Source organism: Motacilla alba, chromosome 11 (genome assembly GCF_015832195.1).
Source record: "Motacilla alba alba isolate MOTALB_02 chromosome 11, Motacilla_alba_V1.0_pri, whole genome shotgun sequence".
NCBI lineage: Eukaryota > Metazoa > Chordata > Aves > Passeriformes > Motacillidae > Motacilla > Motacilla alba.
The window spans coordinates 21,023,783-21,040,053 of NC_052026.1; the positions used below are offsets into that span (position 1 = coordinate 21,023,783).

At 46.0% G+C, this 16,271-nt stretch overlaps 1 protein-coding gene across 7 annotated transcripts; it reads left to right on the top strand.

Moving 5' to 3' along the window:
• Positions 1 to 1,074: 1,074 nt before the first annotated feature.
• On the top strand, positions 1,075 to 9,654 carry LOC119705430 (carbohydrate sulfotransferase 5-like). 7 transcript variants are annotated; one of them, XM_038147833.1, is made up of 5 exons: positions 1,075 to 1,582; positions 1,687 to 1,814; positions 2,105 to 2,256; positions 3,449 to 3,517; positions 8,172 to 9,654. In XM_038147833.1, the coding sequence occupies exon 5, from the start codon at positions 8,200 to 8,202 to the stop codon at positions 9,379 to 9,381; it is 1,182 nt and encodes a 393-aa protein (XP_038003761.1). In that variant the 5' UTR covers positions 1,075 to 1,582; positions 1,687 to 1,814; positions 2,105 to 2,256; positions 3,449 to 3,517; positions 8,172 to 8,199; the 3' UTR covers positions 9,382 to 9,654. The 7 variants fall into 7 exon arrangements, with proteins under 7 accessions (XP_038003761.1, XP_038003763.1, XP_038003758.1 ...); XM_038147835.1 differs by having other exon boundaries at positions 1,687 to 1,780; positions 3,449 to 3,549; XM_038147830.1 differs by having other exon boundaries at positions 1,687 to 1,780.
• Positions 9,655 to 16,271: the final 6,617 nt, after the last annotated feature.

Genomic DNA, 16,271 nt, shown 5'->3' on the forward strand with positions numbered 1-16,271 from the left:
TGTTCTACTCCCACAAAAATGAAATGCACAAGAATCTTCCTCCAAGCTGAACAGAAGTCTGTTTAGGTAGCAACAGAAACATGGAAGAGACTAATGCTCAAAAGCCCCAGTACTGGGAGACTCTGTTAATCCCTCTCTCACTTTTCTCTCCTGTTGTAGCCTTTCACATTAAGTTAGAACAAGTGATGCTGCTGAGAGCAACAGTTTAGTGAATGCATGTGAAATAAGAAGTGGAGATCAGGCCTAGTTCCAGAAATAAAGAGAAAAATATCCTTAAGTTTCTCTTTTCCTTTAGATGGAGAAAACTGGAACAAATCCTCTACAGTAATGTAAGCAAAGAACTATATACATTAAAAGGAGGCAATCAAAAGAGTTATTTACTTGCAGGTGGCATGTAATTGTTTAATATGACCTGAAGCCATCCCTCCATTTCTTGTCAAAGAGGAGTTTGATGACTGGGACTAATAACTGAATGCAGGGTAAAAGGAGCAGTAAAGGCAGATGTTACCACAGCAGGGAAAAAGCCCCTGTGATACCTCTGCTGCGGTCACTTCCTGGATGACTTTTTATAATGACCGTAGTTCTTGGTTCATAGTTCTGACTCCTTTCTCGAGCTTGAAGAGACATTCTACTTTTGTAAGTAACCAAGCAATAGAAAAAAAGCAAGATTTTATAGGTTAAGCAACATACTGAACTACACGGGAAAAATATATACCTGAGGATCCACTGCAACCAGACTTAGAAGAGGTTTAGGAAGGAAGAGCCTTTCTCAGAAAGCTATCTGCAAGCTGCTAAGCAACACAAAAAGTCAAAACCACCACCATGCACCAGCGTGCTACTACACAGATCTTCTCTGTATACATATGACAGAGCAATCCAAATGCTCGTCATTGAGAAAGGACGTGGTGGCTCGCTAGGATTAATCAAGGTTCTGTAAGAAGGAAAAAGAAAGCAGCTTTAAGTTAAAAGTCCTATGCGTAAACTGACGTGGGAACATGGCCGTGTAAGAGCCAGTGTTTTAAGAGGTAGAACTAGGAGAAAAGAAACCACCTCGCTGCTTTTTAACTCACCAAGCAGCCCGTTGTGCAGGGGGCATTATCCTCTCGTTCTACTCGCACGAGGCGAGCGGGACGCGGCCGCGCCGAGCTCTGTTCGCCTGGGGGTGCTGGGCCGGGATGGAGGGAGGAGGCGGGGGCCGGGAGGAGGGGGCTGCTGCGACAGGCAGGCCCGAGGCACGCGGGACCCCGCGGAGGGGAGGCGGCGGGGCGCTGGCTGCTGCTGCGGCGGCCAGGCGGTGTTGCCACGAGCCGGCTTCGGCGAGCCAGCCGGGAGCCCGCGGGCTGGGCGCTCGCACGATGCCCGTGCCTGGCTGCGGGGCGGCGCCGCTGCCCGCCGCGCCCGTCCCACTCGTGCTGGGCGGGGCCGGCCAGCGGACCGCCTCTGCTCGGGGATGCTCCGGGGGCGGGGCGGGTCAGCTTCCCGGGCTCCTCCCGCTGCCCCGGCGCCTCGGCCACGTCTGAAAGCGGTTCATTGTCTCTGTTGGCGGCTCGGAGCCGCGGCGGTGGCGAGAGGCGGCGACGAGGTACGGGCAGGCTGATGCGGGTGGGGGTGCGGTTATTCCACAGGACTGGAAGTCCCGGTCAGACCTTTTTTTTTTTTCCGGTCTCAAACAACGGTACTTTAAAGGAGATGTGTTTGAGCGGGTCACGCACACCCCTGCTTGTGGCGGCGGACTAGCGGTAATACCAGTTGCGGCGGAGCCGATGTCGCACTGACAGAGGTAAAGCTGTCGAAAATCAGCCTGGTTATTTTAGGTGGTTTTTTTGTTGTTGTTGTTGTTGTTGGGGTTTTTTTTTTGTTTGTTTGTTTGGTTTTTTTTTTTTTCCTTTCCCCCCTCTCTCTCCTTTCCTCTACCCCCCCCTTTTTTTTTTTTTTTTTTTTTTTTTTTTTTCTTCTTTTCATTTCTTCCTTTCCCCTAGGGAAGGTGGCTGATTCAGGTTAAGGTGGTTTCTTTTGCTGGAGTTAGATGAGAGATTTTAGAGAACCCTTCCCATCATTTCAGGAAATGCCTTCCCATTTTTTGTTGTGTCCTGCCTCTTTCTAGGTGAAGGTGACATGCTGATCGGAAGCATTTGTCAGTATTTCTTAGCTGCAACAGTTGCTTCAAGTGAGGCACACAGGGCGCACCTCAGCCCAGTCGTCCTCGGACTGTTTGAATTTGAGGACGCTATTGTACCAGTGCAGGCAGAGTCTCAAGTAAGTGAATAGCATTCAGTCACCGCGGGTGTCTCTTTGTCACGCAAGTTTTGCCATCGTAAAAATTCCTAACAAAAGCTGCAACTAAGCAGACCTCATTTCTTGAACACCAGTAATTCTGGTAGCTGTAAACACTTAGTGATCTTCAGCTGCAATGCATAGAGAAATAGGTATTATAGGGCTATGCTTTGACAGTGCCATTTGCTTAGGCTGGACAACACAGTCTAACTCTAAAATATATTTTAAAATCTCCCAAAGGAAACAGTATCTTTTAGAAAAAGAACTTTAATTATCATATAATTAAATGCGTGGTATGTTTCATTGTATTGTAAAGTCTTTAATTGTGTGATTTCCTGGAAACAGTTCTTCAAATCTCATTTAGCACTAGATTCTAAAAATAAGTATATTTCCAAAAGCTGAATTAGTAGTATCACCTGAAATGCTAATATAATGTTATAATTCAGAATTACTACAGTACATTTACTGTATTTTATTATTTTAGTTGTAGCTTTGCTATTCTATTAAAAAAAATTAGGCGGGCTTATGAGTTTCACCTATTTAGTATTGGAAAGTCTTTTAACTTTTAGGACTACCAGTGATCCTAGAACACACCCTCCAAATGAACTTTTTCTATACCCATTCATATACCAATCTGCATATTGTTCATACAGTAAGCTTCTGCCTTATGAAAATGTGTGATTTCTAGCTGCAGAAGAATGTGATGATTTGTCATTGGGGTGATTTAGTGCAAGAATTACTAGTATATTTGTTGTGTGTTACTCTTTGACCAACTTTGTCATGTTCCAGCATTTTACTTTTTTGAGTAGCAAACTATGTTTCTAACATTAGCTAACAGAAGCTATTTTGGTGGTGATTGCATTGGTGCAAGGTCCTATAGGTGAAGAATGCAGTGAGTAAATTTGATGGCCAAAAGTAGACCTTTAGGTGATCTTTGTTCTATTTATCATGCCATGAACAAACATTTTTCTATTAATTCTATAAAATGCATGATGACATTTACTGTTACCATTCTTTTTACAGTCAGTACTGCTGCATTTGGTGAATTTTAAGTACATAAGAGATAATTACATTCATCTCATATGATTGCTCTGAAAGGTCAGCATACAGGACAATCAATTTTGGGTAACAAAATGTTGTGCACATAATCCAGCATTGGGTATTCATTTTTCAGTGGAAGAAATCAATCTGGGAAATCAGCAGAATCATGGAATATTCTGAGCTGGAAGGGACCCACAACTGAGTACGTTATTTGAAGTAATTTCTGTGTTATCTGTAAGTTCTTTGACTTTAAGAATGCTGCACAGACTGTTAAAAATGAAAGTATGCTGGAAATTTACTCAGACAGAATATGGCCAGGGAAGGCTTTGACAAAGACAGCTAAGATTCATTTGCTCAGAAGTCATTGTAGGGGAGCAGGTATTCATAATTCTTCACTGAAATGTTTTTGCTTTAATCCAGCCTGGCTTTTCAGTCTTCCCACAATAGACCCAGACCTGTTTGTTCTAAGGGAGTGTTTCATCCCAGCCTTTTGTTCAAAGCTCAAAGACAGAGCAGGTTTCTTGACAGCTCTAATATGAGGCACTCTGTCTTTCTACAGTCTTTTTAATATCCCAGGAAAAAAAATGAGCAGTTTAATAGGAGTGTCTTTTTTAGCTATAAAGTTAGTTTTTGCTACTTGATTAAGTCTCTTCAGGTTGAATTCTGTGCTGAAAGGAAGTTACTAAGAAACTGTACTCCTTTCAGAGCTGACCTGAAAAGATCTGGTTACTCGATTCCAACATTATATGTCTTATGTGACGAACGAATAAAAGTCCCTGGAAGCAAGAGCTAAATGATCATCCAGTGGACAATTTCTTTCTTTCTCTTCTGCCTTTCTGGGTCTGAAAAGTGCTCATCTTAGAAATGAGATCTTTTTGGGATCAATACTAGCACTGACTGTATTTTTACCCTGCTTGGTAAAACTAGATAGCTTTCTGTAATGTATCTAGTTTCTTGGCAAGCAGATACTAGTAGCCCTGCAGCTCAGCAGTCTATCAGAGACAGTTTAAGTCAAGAAGGAAATGATTGCTCTGTTGGCCAGTTTGTGTAATTAATTTCCTTTGGACAATATGTAAGAATAATTACTGTGGAACTGTCCCAAGGCTCATCTAGTCTAGGATCTTGTTTCCATTAGTAGCTGTTAGCAGGGAAGCCCAGGAACAGAGCTTGATTTCAGGATTAGCAACTAAACCATATAAGCTAATGCTTTTCAGATCACATTTTGAAAATTTGCATTGCCCTGTGAAGAGATGATTGTGCCTCAAGAATTTGAGAAACTTCTGATTATTCTCTTTACCAGAGCTCTCCTTGAAGAAATGGTATCACCAAAGAAGTACTATTACTATCACAGAAAAGGAATAACAGTGTAACTGTTAGTAAAATAACTTACATTAAGGGTATTCATTATTTACATAAACACATATTGTGACGCTACTGAGCATTGCTATACTTCATGAGTCTCAGCTGAGAGATGTGAGAGGTATCAGAGTGCTGTCTGCTGCAACTTGAGGCCCAGGTTACAGCCTGGTTTTCTGCTTGCTGTAGCTCCCTTGCCACTTGGAGTCAGTCTGATTTTGTCACTGAGATGGCAGCTGAAGTGGCGGTAATGCTAGAACATCTGGCCCTTCTGCTGGTTCTCCTTTTTCCCCACCGTGTTTGCAGTTGGCAGGCATGCTATAGTCAGGCAGGTGCACTACGAGGAAGCACATGTGGAACAAAGCAGGATAAAAGGAGGTGCAACAAACCCCAATTTTGCTTTCCAGAGAGGAGCTTGGGGTGAGCAGGTGGTGCCACTGAACTGTTGGTGGAGGAGGAGGGCTCTAGCAGAAAGAGGCAATGCAAAGCAAGTCACAGACTAGTGTTTCAGCATGCAGCTTCAGTGTGCAGTTTTGGCATATTGCCTTCCTGTGCTGAAAGAGCAAACTTGTCTAACAGCACCATCTGGCGAGTCCTGCAATGGAGTAGCTAGAGGATCAGAAGTAGCCTGTATCGCAAGGTCCTGTTCCTCGCATTTGGACTTGTAGAATCATTTAGGTTGGAAAAGACCTTTAAGATCATGAAGTCCAGCTGTTAATCCAACAATGCCTAGTCCACAACTAAGGCAATGATATAATGTAATCTATTCAGTAGATGTATAAATATGTGTATACATATATAGATCTTCAGCAGCTCTATGAGAAGGTTATTCTATGGGCTTTTCAACAGCTGCTTTCTGCCTCAGCTGAAGTTCATCAAAAATCACAGAGGACCTTGTTGGGTTAAAAAAATTGTGCTTTAAGGGAATGTGAGTTTAATCTGGGCTAAAATCACCTTAACTGCAGAATGCAATTGGAAATGGTAAATGGTTGTTTACATGAAAATAGAATTATACATGCCCAACAAGAGAAGTGCAGAAATAAAGGGCACTGTTTACAGAGAAAGTGGTGCATTTGGCCTTATGTACTGGAAGCCACCCAAGAGAATACTTCTACAGATGCTGTATTTTGTTGTGTCATGATGCTTTTCCTTTGATGTCTACATGTGTATATATTCCTTAGAAACACTCCAACTTTTCTAAAAGGATAGAAAATTAATTTTAAATATAGAAAACTGGTATCTACTAAGTGTTTTACTTCGGTATGGCACCTTTTTTGCAATTTCTGTCATAATGAAGTGTAGGGAAATGCTTCATCTGTAGTCATTTGATGTTATTTTTAGCACTTGAGTCTGATTAGTTCAGACACATATTGTGGACTAATACTCACATTATCTGTTTTTTCATTGGCACAGTGTTGTCTGCAACACTACTTGCATGGGAACTGGAGCAAGTAGAGGTCTGAGAGAGTCAAGGCAAAAGTAGATGTTAAAAACAGCTTTTGGCTTTTATTCCTCAGTCTCCCACATTCTGCTAATAACATGTAAAGAGCAGTTAGTGTTGCAGCTCTGAAGCATGATTAGAGTGGAGCAACAGTTCTGCATAGCTAAAGTAGAAACACATTAATTCTTTAAAAAGCATAATTGAGTCTCTGAAAGCTACATAATAAGTGAGACTGCAAGGAGCTGCAGAATGCAGTCTTAGTGTAGATAATGACTCACGTTTTGCACTCAAGAAGAAGATCCGAGATAGTTGTGTCTGGCTGACTTTCAGGCACAGAACCTGTTTCAAGAAAAATCTTTCAGTTAGCAAATGCAACTTCAGCTTTGACTTCAGCTTAGATTCTTTCATCCCCTCTGTTTGGTGAAGTGTCAATGCAGGCTGCTGGATTCCTGGTGATCCTCACAGCACAGGGAAACTTGTAGATGCTTCTGGAGATGTAATATGTAAAAATTCAGTATTTGAACAAGGCAGATTTTATCTATGAAGAATGGCCAAGCTGAACTAAACTAAGGATCGATCTATCTGCTCTTGTGCCTGAGAGTAGCAAGTAGTGGACTGCTAAGGAGGAAGTAATGCATTAAGCCTTGTTTCTTGTAGTGTGTCACCGCAATACAGGCGTATACCATGGGCTATCCATGGTTTAGGGAATTGCTAAGCCATGGGCTGTAGCCTCATTTTTGCCTTTAACAGTCCTTGGAAGGCTTTTCTTCCCTTACTTTAAATCGATGTAATTATTTGTTGAACTCCTGTATACTTTTGCTGCCACAGAATTTTGAAGCAGAGTTTCACATTTTTAATATGCAGTGTACATAAAGGTTTTGTAATGGGTGATCATTTAATTCAATTCAATTTATTATGTCAAATGAATATGTATCTATATTTACTAGTCTGCATGATTTTCTTTCAAGAGTTCAGAGTGTGTTGAAAAATGTATCTTTCACTGTAACAAGAAAAAAATTGTAATTGAAAATTGTAAATGGAGCTAGATAACAAATAGGTACATGTAGAACTTCTGAGGTGATCTGCATACATGAGGACTCTTACTTTCCTAAAACCTTGCCTGCTAGCATTTACTGCTGCTTGCAAGTGGAATCTGCCGGAGAGCACAAAAGGGTAGGTGCCAAAAATCTAGTAAAAAGAAAAATGACGCACTGGGGGGGAGGGGAGTGCATGTGTCTTGAACTTTGACTGCAAAGTAAAGCAGAAATCCACTTGGGGTTGCCATGCCTAAGATTTTCTAGGAGTTATATGCAGACAAATCTAACTCCCAAACTGGTAGTTCCTGAATGCAAACTCAGGGTATTCAGTCTTGGGGTGTATGCACTCCAGACCAAAGATATGTGTCAGCAGCTTTTTCATTTTATCATCTGTGGTCGGGTGTGGCTTCAGGTTGTGAGTTTTCATCCATCTTCTGCCTTCTGTGGTTTGGAAAATAGAGGGTTGTGGACAAGCACCAATTGGTATAGCATCCTATGGCCACTGTAGGGTACAGCACTCACATTAGATAAGATTCTTTTCATTTCAGCACCCACAGCTACCAATGTTTGCATCCACTCCTTTTAGGGGATAGAAATCCTTGTAATGGGAAATTGAAACAGAAATACAGTTGAGGGAGTCAGAAATTTTTTTCTTCTTTTTTTTTTTAGTGCAATGTTTACCAGTGTTCAATTTGAGGGCCTTGTGTATTTTGTAGTTTTGTTTTGTTTTTTTGTAATCCAAGGGTTGAGCTGCATCAACCCAAGGTTTTCTTCAACATTAAACATTTACTTATTTCTGCAGTGATCTTACTATCACACATTACTTCCTTTTTTTTTCCCAGCAGCTGTCACCTGCAGTGATCATCCCCAAGTGCAACTGATTAAGGAAGCAGTTAATGCCACATACATACATGCACATTTGAAGAAAGGTTTTGCTAATGCAAGAGTTTGTATTGTCTAAGTTGTATTGTTATTGTGCCACAGGAGCAATGGTTCACCAGTATTTCCCTTCTCTTTTTCAGCTTTTTTCATTGCCCTTCCTCAGTGAAAATGGCAAGGATTCGGATTCCTAGCACAATTGTTATAATTTTTGTTACAGTTCAGACTGGATTCTTACTCTTCATGTATGCTCGGTACAGTAGCTTCATGCCTCAGTCTGAGGAGAAACCATCGCAAGTCCACATACTTATTCTCTCCTCTTGGCGGTCAGGATCTTCTTTTGTTGGTCAGCTTTTCAGCCAGCACCCCAGTGTCTTCTACCTGATGGAGCCTGCATGGCATGTGTGGGTTACAATGTACCAGAACAGTGCCAAAGTCTTACACATGGCAGTGCGGGACTTAGTCAGGTCGGTCTTTCTGTGTGACATGTCTGTGTTTGATGCTTACATGCCTTGGAAAAGAAACTTATCCGATCTTTTCCAGTGGGCAGCAAGTCGGGCTCTGTGTTCAGCTCCTGCTTGTGACTCTTTTCAACGAACTGACATAACCAGTGAATTGGCATGCAAGACTCTTTGTGGACGGTATCCATTCAGCAAGGTGGAGGAAGCCTGTAAAACTTACAGCCATGTTGTCATCAAGGAAGTTAGATTCTTTGACTTGAAGGTCCTCTACCCCCTCCTCACTGATCCGTCCCTGAATCTCAAAATTATTCACTTGGTACGTGACCCCAGGGCAGTTGTTAAGTCAAGGGAACAATCCGTGAAAGCATTAGCCCGTGACAATGGAATTGTCTTGAGTACCAATGGCACTAAAGTGGAAGATAGCAAATACAAAGTAATGCAAGAGGTTTGTAGAAGTCATGTTCAGATTTATGAAACAGCTACTCTAAAACCACCTAATTTCCTGAAAGATCGCTATTTAATGGTCCGTTTTGAAGATCTGGTAAGAGATCCATTATCTGAAATCTCAGAAATGTATAAATTTGCAGATCTTAGTTTGACTCCCAGGCTCAAAAGCTGGATCTATAATATCACACATGGACAGGGACCGGGGAAAAAAAAAGAAGCCTTCAAAATAACATCCCGAGATGCAGTTAGTGTTTCACAGGCCTGGAGAAATGTTCTTTCCTTTCAGAAAGTTAAGAAAATACAGGAAGTTTGCAAAGGTGCTATAAACATTCTTGGTTATCAGCTAGTGGATTCAGAAAAAGAACAAAGAGATCTGACATTGGATTTGGTGTTGCCAAGACGACAAAACCAATTCAGTTGGTCATCATTTAATCCAAAGCACTGAGACATTTTTGAGAAATCTGGGGAGGTGGGGCAGGGTAGTTGTTTATTTCTATACTGTGCAGCATATAGTAATTGGAAAATCCTTGGCTGATGAGTTTATCTTTTCGTCTACTCCTTTTCTGTTAATGTAAGAAGGTTTTTTTTCCATGAGTTTTTTACATATTAAAAAAAAAAAAAGACAGCAAAATACTTGGTCAGCCTGTTACTGTGCTGCTCACAGCATTGTTTTAAGAATATAATTTCAGCACTTTGTATTAAAAGATGGATTCTCAAAGATGTCTTTATTGATAATACTTCACTTCTTTTTTTTCATGCTTTAAGTATTTAAGAATCAGAGTTCTTTATTTGTATATATGGAACAAAGTATATACTAAATTCCTTCACTTGACTTGCTTTTTTAAAGTTGTTTTGCAGTTCTGTATTTTTTTCAGACGTCTTTTGATGTTTTAGATCTTAACATAGAAGTTTCCCAAAAGGTGGGGCAACTGCAGTAGCTGTGTTGTAAAAGGTTTAAATGGAAACTTCATTTATTGATAGATTTCTTAGCGGTTTCCTTGGAATGGCAATGTTTATAATCAGATACTTGAATGTGATGTTTGCTTGGAGTGCAAAAACCAAAGGATATGAAGAAACTTTCAGTGGAATCACAGTGGAAATAACGTTTTAATGCTGTCCCTGTTATGTTCTAATACTGTGACACAGAATAAGTGCATGCTTGCTCCTGCCACCGCACTCCCTACCGTTATCCTCTCTCTGTAGAGCTATAAGCAATTTATGAAGATCACTGAGAAATTTAGTAAGCCTCGAAAATTTGCCTGTCGGTTATATTGCTGCATGGAAGTGATCCGTTCAACTTCGATAGCAGAGACAGATGCTCGTGTGCGGTTAATGCTCGGTGCCGCGACCGAGAAACCCGCGGGGCTCCGGCGAGGCTCCAGCCGCAGCCGGCGGCTGTCCCCGGCCGTAGGGCCCCGCCGCTGGGTGTGCAGCGCGCCCGGGGCGCTTTGGAGACGTCGCCGGTGCCCGCTGTTGACCGGAGCTCCAGGTGGGAAACCCGTAGTGGCGCTTTCCGTGGCTGCGCGCTGCCTCACGCTGCTACTGCTACTTGAAGGTGGGCGGTGAACGGGCGACCGCGTGGCGAGTCCGGAGGAAGACCCGAGGAGGGCGACGATGCCTGTTGGGGGCGGCGGGGCTGGCGGGGTCCGCGGCACAAGCAGCGGGCGACGGGGGCTGACTACGAGCCGAGCGGTGCAGGCGGCAGTGCCGTGCGGGAGCGGGCAGTGGGGGTTGCCCGAGGACGGCGCCGGGCCGAAGCGGGTGGCAAAGATGTGGTGAAAAGTTTGGTACATCAATCCAGTTTCTGGACATGGTAGGGAAGACGCACCTTTTGATAAAACATGAAACACTGTATTTTTTATTCTTTGTGTTTGTCTGTGCTCCCATTCTGATCACCCCTTGAATTATTACTTTTCAAAAAGATATCTAGGAGAGAAATTGTGGGTTTTTTTCAAGGAGAGCCATAATTTTCATCTGTTTAAGATGCACCAGTGTGTTTTAAGCCCTGAAAACACACGGAAGGCTCCAGAGTTTGTAGTGCAGTTTTCTGGAGCACTGATTTATTCTATATGACAGTAACCATACCCTGAGGTACCAGGTAGGTTCAATACCAGCAGTAGGAGAAGCAGACCTGAAAGATGCTTTGGGTGCAGCCCAGCCAGGTTTTAGGCAGTCTGCAAAGTCTGGCCTTGCACTACAAACTGGTCTGCTGTTGCCATCTGCTGGAAAAATCCCTCATGGATATTTCCAAAGGTGGGGAGGAGTATCTGCTCCTGTTACAGAAATACTGGGGGCTTTTTCCCCTCTAGCTCTGTGTGATCTGGCCAAGAACAGCAGGTGCACCAGGCTGTTACCACTCTCTGCACAGTGAAACACCTTCAGCCAAGGTCAATGTAAGAGCAAAACCAATATTCCAACAAAAGCCTGCTACTAGAGAGGCAAAAAATTATCTTTGCAAAGGAATTCATCCTTCTCCTCCCTTAAAACTCTCCTGTTTTGTCACACCATAGACCTCTTTGGGTTGGAAGTGACCTTAAAAACGACCTAGTTCCACCCACCCTGTCCTGGGCAGGGACACCTTCCCCTTGGCCAGGTTGCTTTGCTGTGCCCCCAGATCTGTCACCTGAGCTGAGCAATCCCCATTCCACGCGTTCCCACAAAGACCACACGGACTTTGACACATGGAGAAGTCCTAAAGATCCTGTTCATCCCAACACATCAAATCTAGAATTTATCTCTTTCTACACTGTCTGCACTTATTTCTTTCTCAAACTGTCACGCCCATAAAAATATTTCTGTGGCCTACTCCTATGGGATTATCAGGGATATTGGCTATCATTCCCTTTTCCCTCAGATATCTTTCCTTCGTAACAGGAGCTTTCAAAATTCTTTCCTTCTCTTAAAAACTCTGCGGCTCATCATTCTGTAGAAGGTAAGAGCACATAGTATTGTGGGACAGGGGAATCCCTTCTCGCTCGCAAGCAGCCCTAAGCCATACAGGCTGCTGTTTGCCACAGGCATGCTTAGCTCCGTGTCATCAGGCCCCAGTCTAATCTGCGAGGTGTAATTGCCAGGGCATTAAATCCTTTGCTGGTGGCTGATCACCCCCAGCCAGGTGGATTACACGGCCAGGAGCTGGTGCTCACAAAGGCAGGGAGGGTTTAGCGGCTGCTGCTGCTGCTGCTGCTGCTGCTGACAGGGCTTTAAAGTGTCCTGCTCAAAGGAGGAGTCAATGGGGTGGGACTCCTCCCCCAGCAGAGGTGCGAATAGCAGGACCCGTGGCTGTGCTGTCTCTAAGCTGCTCTTACACTGCCTAAAATCTGTCCTGCAGTGTGCCTTGGAATTCCAGACCAAGGGATGTGTAGGGCATAGAGCCTGGCCAGGGGTGACTGTTTCAGGCAGCACAGGGAATTGGTGCCACTTTGCCTGGTGGAGAAGGTGTGACAGTGAGTTAGCCCAGACCCAAGGCACCACTGGCTGTAGCCACTGGCCTCCAGCTGGCTCAGCATGGGGACAGAGACAACCTGCACCTTTACAAACCTGTTTATTATTTAAAGAGCCTCCATTAGCCTTCACTGGCAGAGGTAAGCACCTTCAGTTTCAAAACTACCATACACAGGCCCTGATGGAGGACAGCAGAGCAGGCAGCCTGCCCTCCCATCTGGGTGTGAAGAAGGCAGGGCTGGGAACTGTCAGCAACATCCCACCAGGTCTGGCTCATGGTGCCACGCTGAGGGTTTCCCCTGCCTTGGGGCAGTCCCAAGTGCTGCAGCTCACTTGACAGAGACTCACTGTCTATACTGTGCTTGGCTGCACTGGAGAGGATGAAGCACAGGACAGCAAAGGTTGCCTTCACATCCCCTGACTGCAGATGGGAGGGAGGGTGAGCCTTGGGAAGGCTTCTGCAGACTCACTGCTGCCCCTCTCTGGAGCATGGCTCCATCGGGAGATCGTGGCAAGGACAGCAGTGCTCACCTAACTTTGCATCTGAGGTCAGCTTCAGAATCTGTGGGAGAGCAGAGCTTCACAGTAAAGACCAGCTGACACACTCACTACCAGTGTTAACACTAACAATTCTTACCCAAATATGAATACTAATAATGCTTACCATGCCTATTACTAATGCTAGTGGAGGCCAGTAGCATTCTTAACGCTGAGGCTTGCATGAAGAACACAGAATTATTTAGTGTTGCTGATTATGCTATTGTAGTGTTGAAATACTTGGCCTCCACTGCGGTAGCCCCACACTTACCTCGATGGCCTCCCCCAGCAGGTCCCGCAGCACCTCGATGCAGATCAGCTTAAGCTTCACAGATGTGATAAACAGAGTTCACTCTTTAAAATTTTTAAAAGTTTAATAAAGGATAAAAGGACAAAATAATCCAGTACTGGGGTGCTTTTGGCACACGGCCAAAGAGCACAGAGGTAGCTTAAAATCATGATCACTACGTAGGTTACATTGATAGGGTTACATGCATATTCATTAGCTTATACATGATACAAACATTCCTTTGAGTTTTTGATGGTCTGGGAACTCTCGTTTGGTTTTAACCTCTGACTTGTCTGCAGAACATTCTGTAAATTAGGTCTACATATTTTATTTCTTCCTGTAGTTTTATCCTGTTGCTTCACACTCCCTGATAATGCTGATAGGAATCGATAAATCCTTCCTGGATGCTTATGCTCTGTTTTTGTCACTGTTATCTTATCACTTGGTAGGGTGAGTCTGCAGATATAAGAAAGAGAATAATTGCTTTACACCATTCTCTGAGTTAGTTACATACAAGTATTTTAGTTTCTGTTTTAACATTTTGCTAAGGTCTATGATATATTTATCACACTACTATTCACGTGAAATATACAATGCGTACATTAACTGGCATATTATACTATACAAAGCAGCAGTCAAAAGTAAGTATAGGTTGTACCATATCAAAATACTTGTGATGCAAAAAGCCAATCTATGAAAGTGAAAGCCAATATTGTTTTATCATCTATAACATCCGACGACTGTGGGGGAAAACGAGGGTGAGCAGGGGAACGCGGGCACTTAACTATTTTGGTCAGGGTGCTGATCTCGGCCAGTCGGGGCAGGCCAAGTCCCGGCAGAAGCGGAAGCACTGCGGGGGAAGAGGCGCCCGGGGCCCGCAGCGGGCTCTGCACGCCCTCCCCACTGCCCGCTGCCGAGCCCCCTCCTCAGCATGTCGCCGCCGCTCCCTGGCCCGCGCCGCTGTCGCAGAGTCCGCCTTTGCGACCCGGAACCACTCCCGGGCTGCGCCCCTCCCCGCCGCCTGTCCCGAGTGCCGATGGGGCGCTCCGGTAGGGGCTCTGCGGGGGTCTTTTCGCCGGGACCTGGGCACGGGAGAGGGCCGGAGAAGGGGCCGGGGTCTCTCGGGGGCGCGACCGAGAGCGCCCGCGGGCCCTGCGAGCAGCCCGGGCTCCGCCTCACGCTCCCGCAGCCGCAGCCTCACAGCTCCCAAGCCGGCCAATCCGGGCCCGCCTTCCTCCGCCCTGTCCAATCACAACCGCCCTGTCAATCCGGGCGCGGTCCCGCCAATCTCAGCCCGCCCACACGCGGCCCGGCCCCTCAGCCCGCCACCGCCGCTTTGGGAGCCGGCGGAGCTGTGTCCCCGCCGCCGCAGCCTCGGCAGGCGCTGTTGGGGCCGGGAAGGGCGGGCGGGAGCTTCCAGTTCAGGTCCTGGCCGGGATTTCTCCCAGGGAAACGGGCAGACGGCGGGGAGGGGGCGAACTCGGCCCCTTCCATGGCGGCGGCGGTGGTAGCAGCGCTTGAGGGGACCGCGGGGGGTCGCGGAGGCGAGCGAGGCGGGAATGGGCGGGCTGGGATTGGTGGGGCCGGCGCGGCTTCGGGTTGTGATTGGCTGGCTGGCCCGGCCCTGGGGCATAAATACCGTGCGTCGTGGCGGCTTAGGCGTCAGTTCGGCGGTGAAGCTGGGAGCGACAGGAGCTGCGGATGCGCGATGCGGGGAGCGCCGCTGCGCCGGGACGGGACCCCCGCGGCAGCTGATCCGGGGGGCGCCGGTGAGCACGGACGCGAGGCCTGCGGCAGCGTCTGGGGGCCGGCGGTGCCCAGTTCTTTGTGCCGCGCCCTGCGTGGCTCGGGTAGCCGGCGGCTGGTGCGGGGCTTGGTGTGGCGCAGGGGGTACCGGCTGCTGTTACTGGGGGCCGGAGAGTAACCGTTTCGCGGTTTCTGGATTTAAAGTAACGTATACCGGAAATAAAGCTGACTTTTTTCATTTTTATTATTTTATTTTGGTTTTATTTGTGATCATAATGATTCCTTAATTATGTTTTGTTTTTATTATTTTGTTCCTTTTATTACGTTGTTTTGTTTGCTTTTGTTTTCTTTACTGGATATCTGATGTTAATTCAGTAAGGTTTGTGGGACTGGGGCTGAAACACCAGTTGTGAGATCAGTGGGGACATAAAGCCACAGGGTGTGGAATAAAGACTTTGGCATAAGGCCCAAAACAATGCAGAGCAGTGGAAATGTTGGGGCTAGATAAATGCCATGGGAGAAGAGCACGGAGCTGCAGCGCCGGGCCTGCAGGACGTGCCTAAGGCTTCCCAGCCCCTGCCCCGTGGTATCAAACAGGCAGAGGGTGTGAGGGCTCAGAGGGTTCCAGGGCCCAAGAACTGGCCTAAGGGCACCTTTCAGGATGGGGGAACATCAGCCCGGTGGTTACTCCCAGCCCCTGGAGTTGCCTGGGGGAGGTGAGGGGGCCTTTGGGCAGGTGCTGAGCTGAGACCCCAGGCGAGGGGGGAGGTAGATATTGGGCTTCAGGCCTCAGGTGTCCCCAAAGCTGGGATCCCATAGGGTGGGTGGGACAGCTCTGGAGTCATTGAAATAATGACAGTAACTGACTTGTGACCTTATCAACAGCCCCAAGCTGCAGTGAGAAGCAGAAGAAACTCTTAGCTGCAGGCAGTAGGAAGCTGAGGAGCTGGAGCTGAGGCAGAAGAGCTGGAGGAGACAGAAATATGGTAGGGTTTGGGATAAAACTACTGTGGGGCGGGGATAGGGACTGTGGAGCTGGGAGGTGAACTGCATGGTCAGAGCTCAGTTGCTGTAAGGGCTGCGAGAGGGACTATGGAGTTGTTACTGCAGGGAGGATAGTCATATTGGGGCTGGAATATGGCCTCAAGAGCTGAGCTCAAACCACAGAGAGCTGGAGCTAAAACAAAGATCCTGCCCTGACAAGCACAAGTAGCATTATGTGGCACTGCGGCGAAGATGTTGAGCAGGAAGTGAAACAGAAGAGCTTGCAGTAAAATAAAGCTTGTGGGACTGGAGCTGAAATCACTGGGGCCAGGGTG

Coding starts and splice junctions, on each gene's coding strand:
- LOC119705430 (XM_038147833.1), top strand. CDS start 8,200: ATGGCAAGGATTCGGATTCCTAGCACAATTGTTATAATTTTTGTTACA.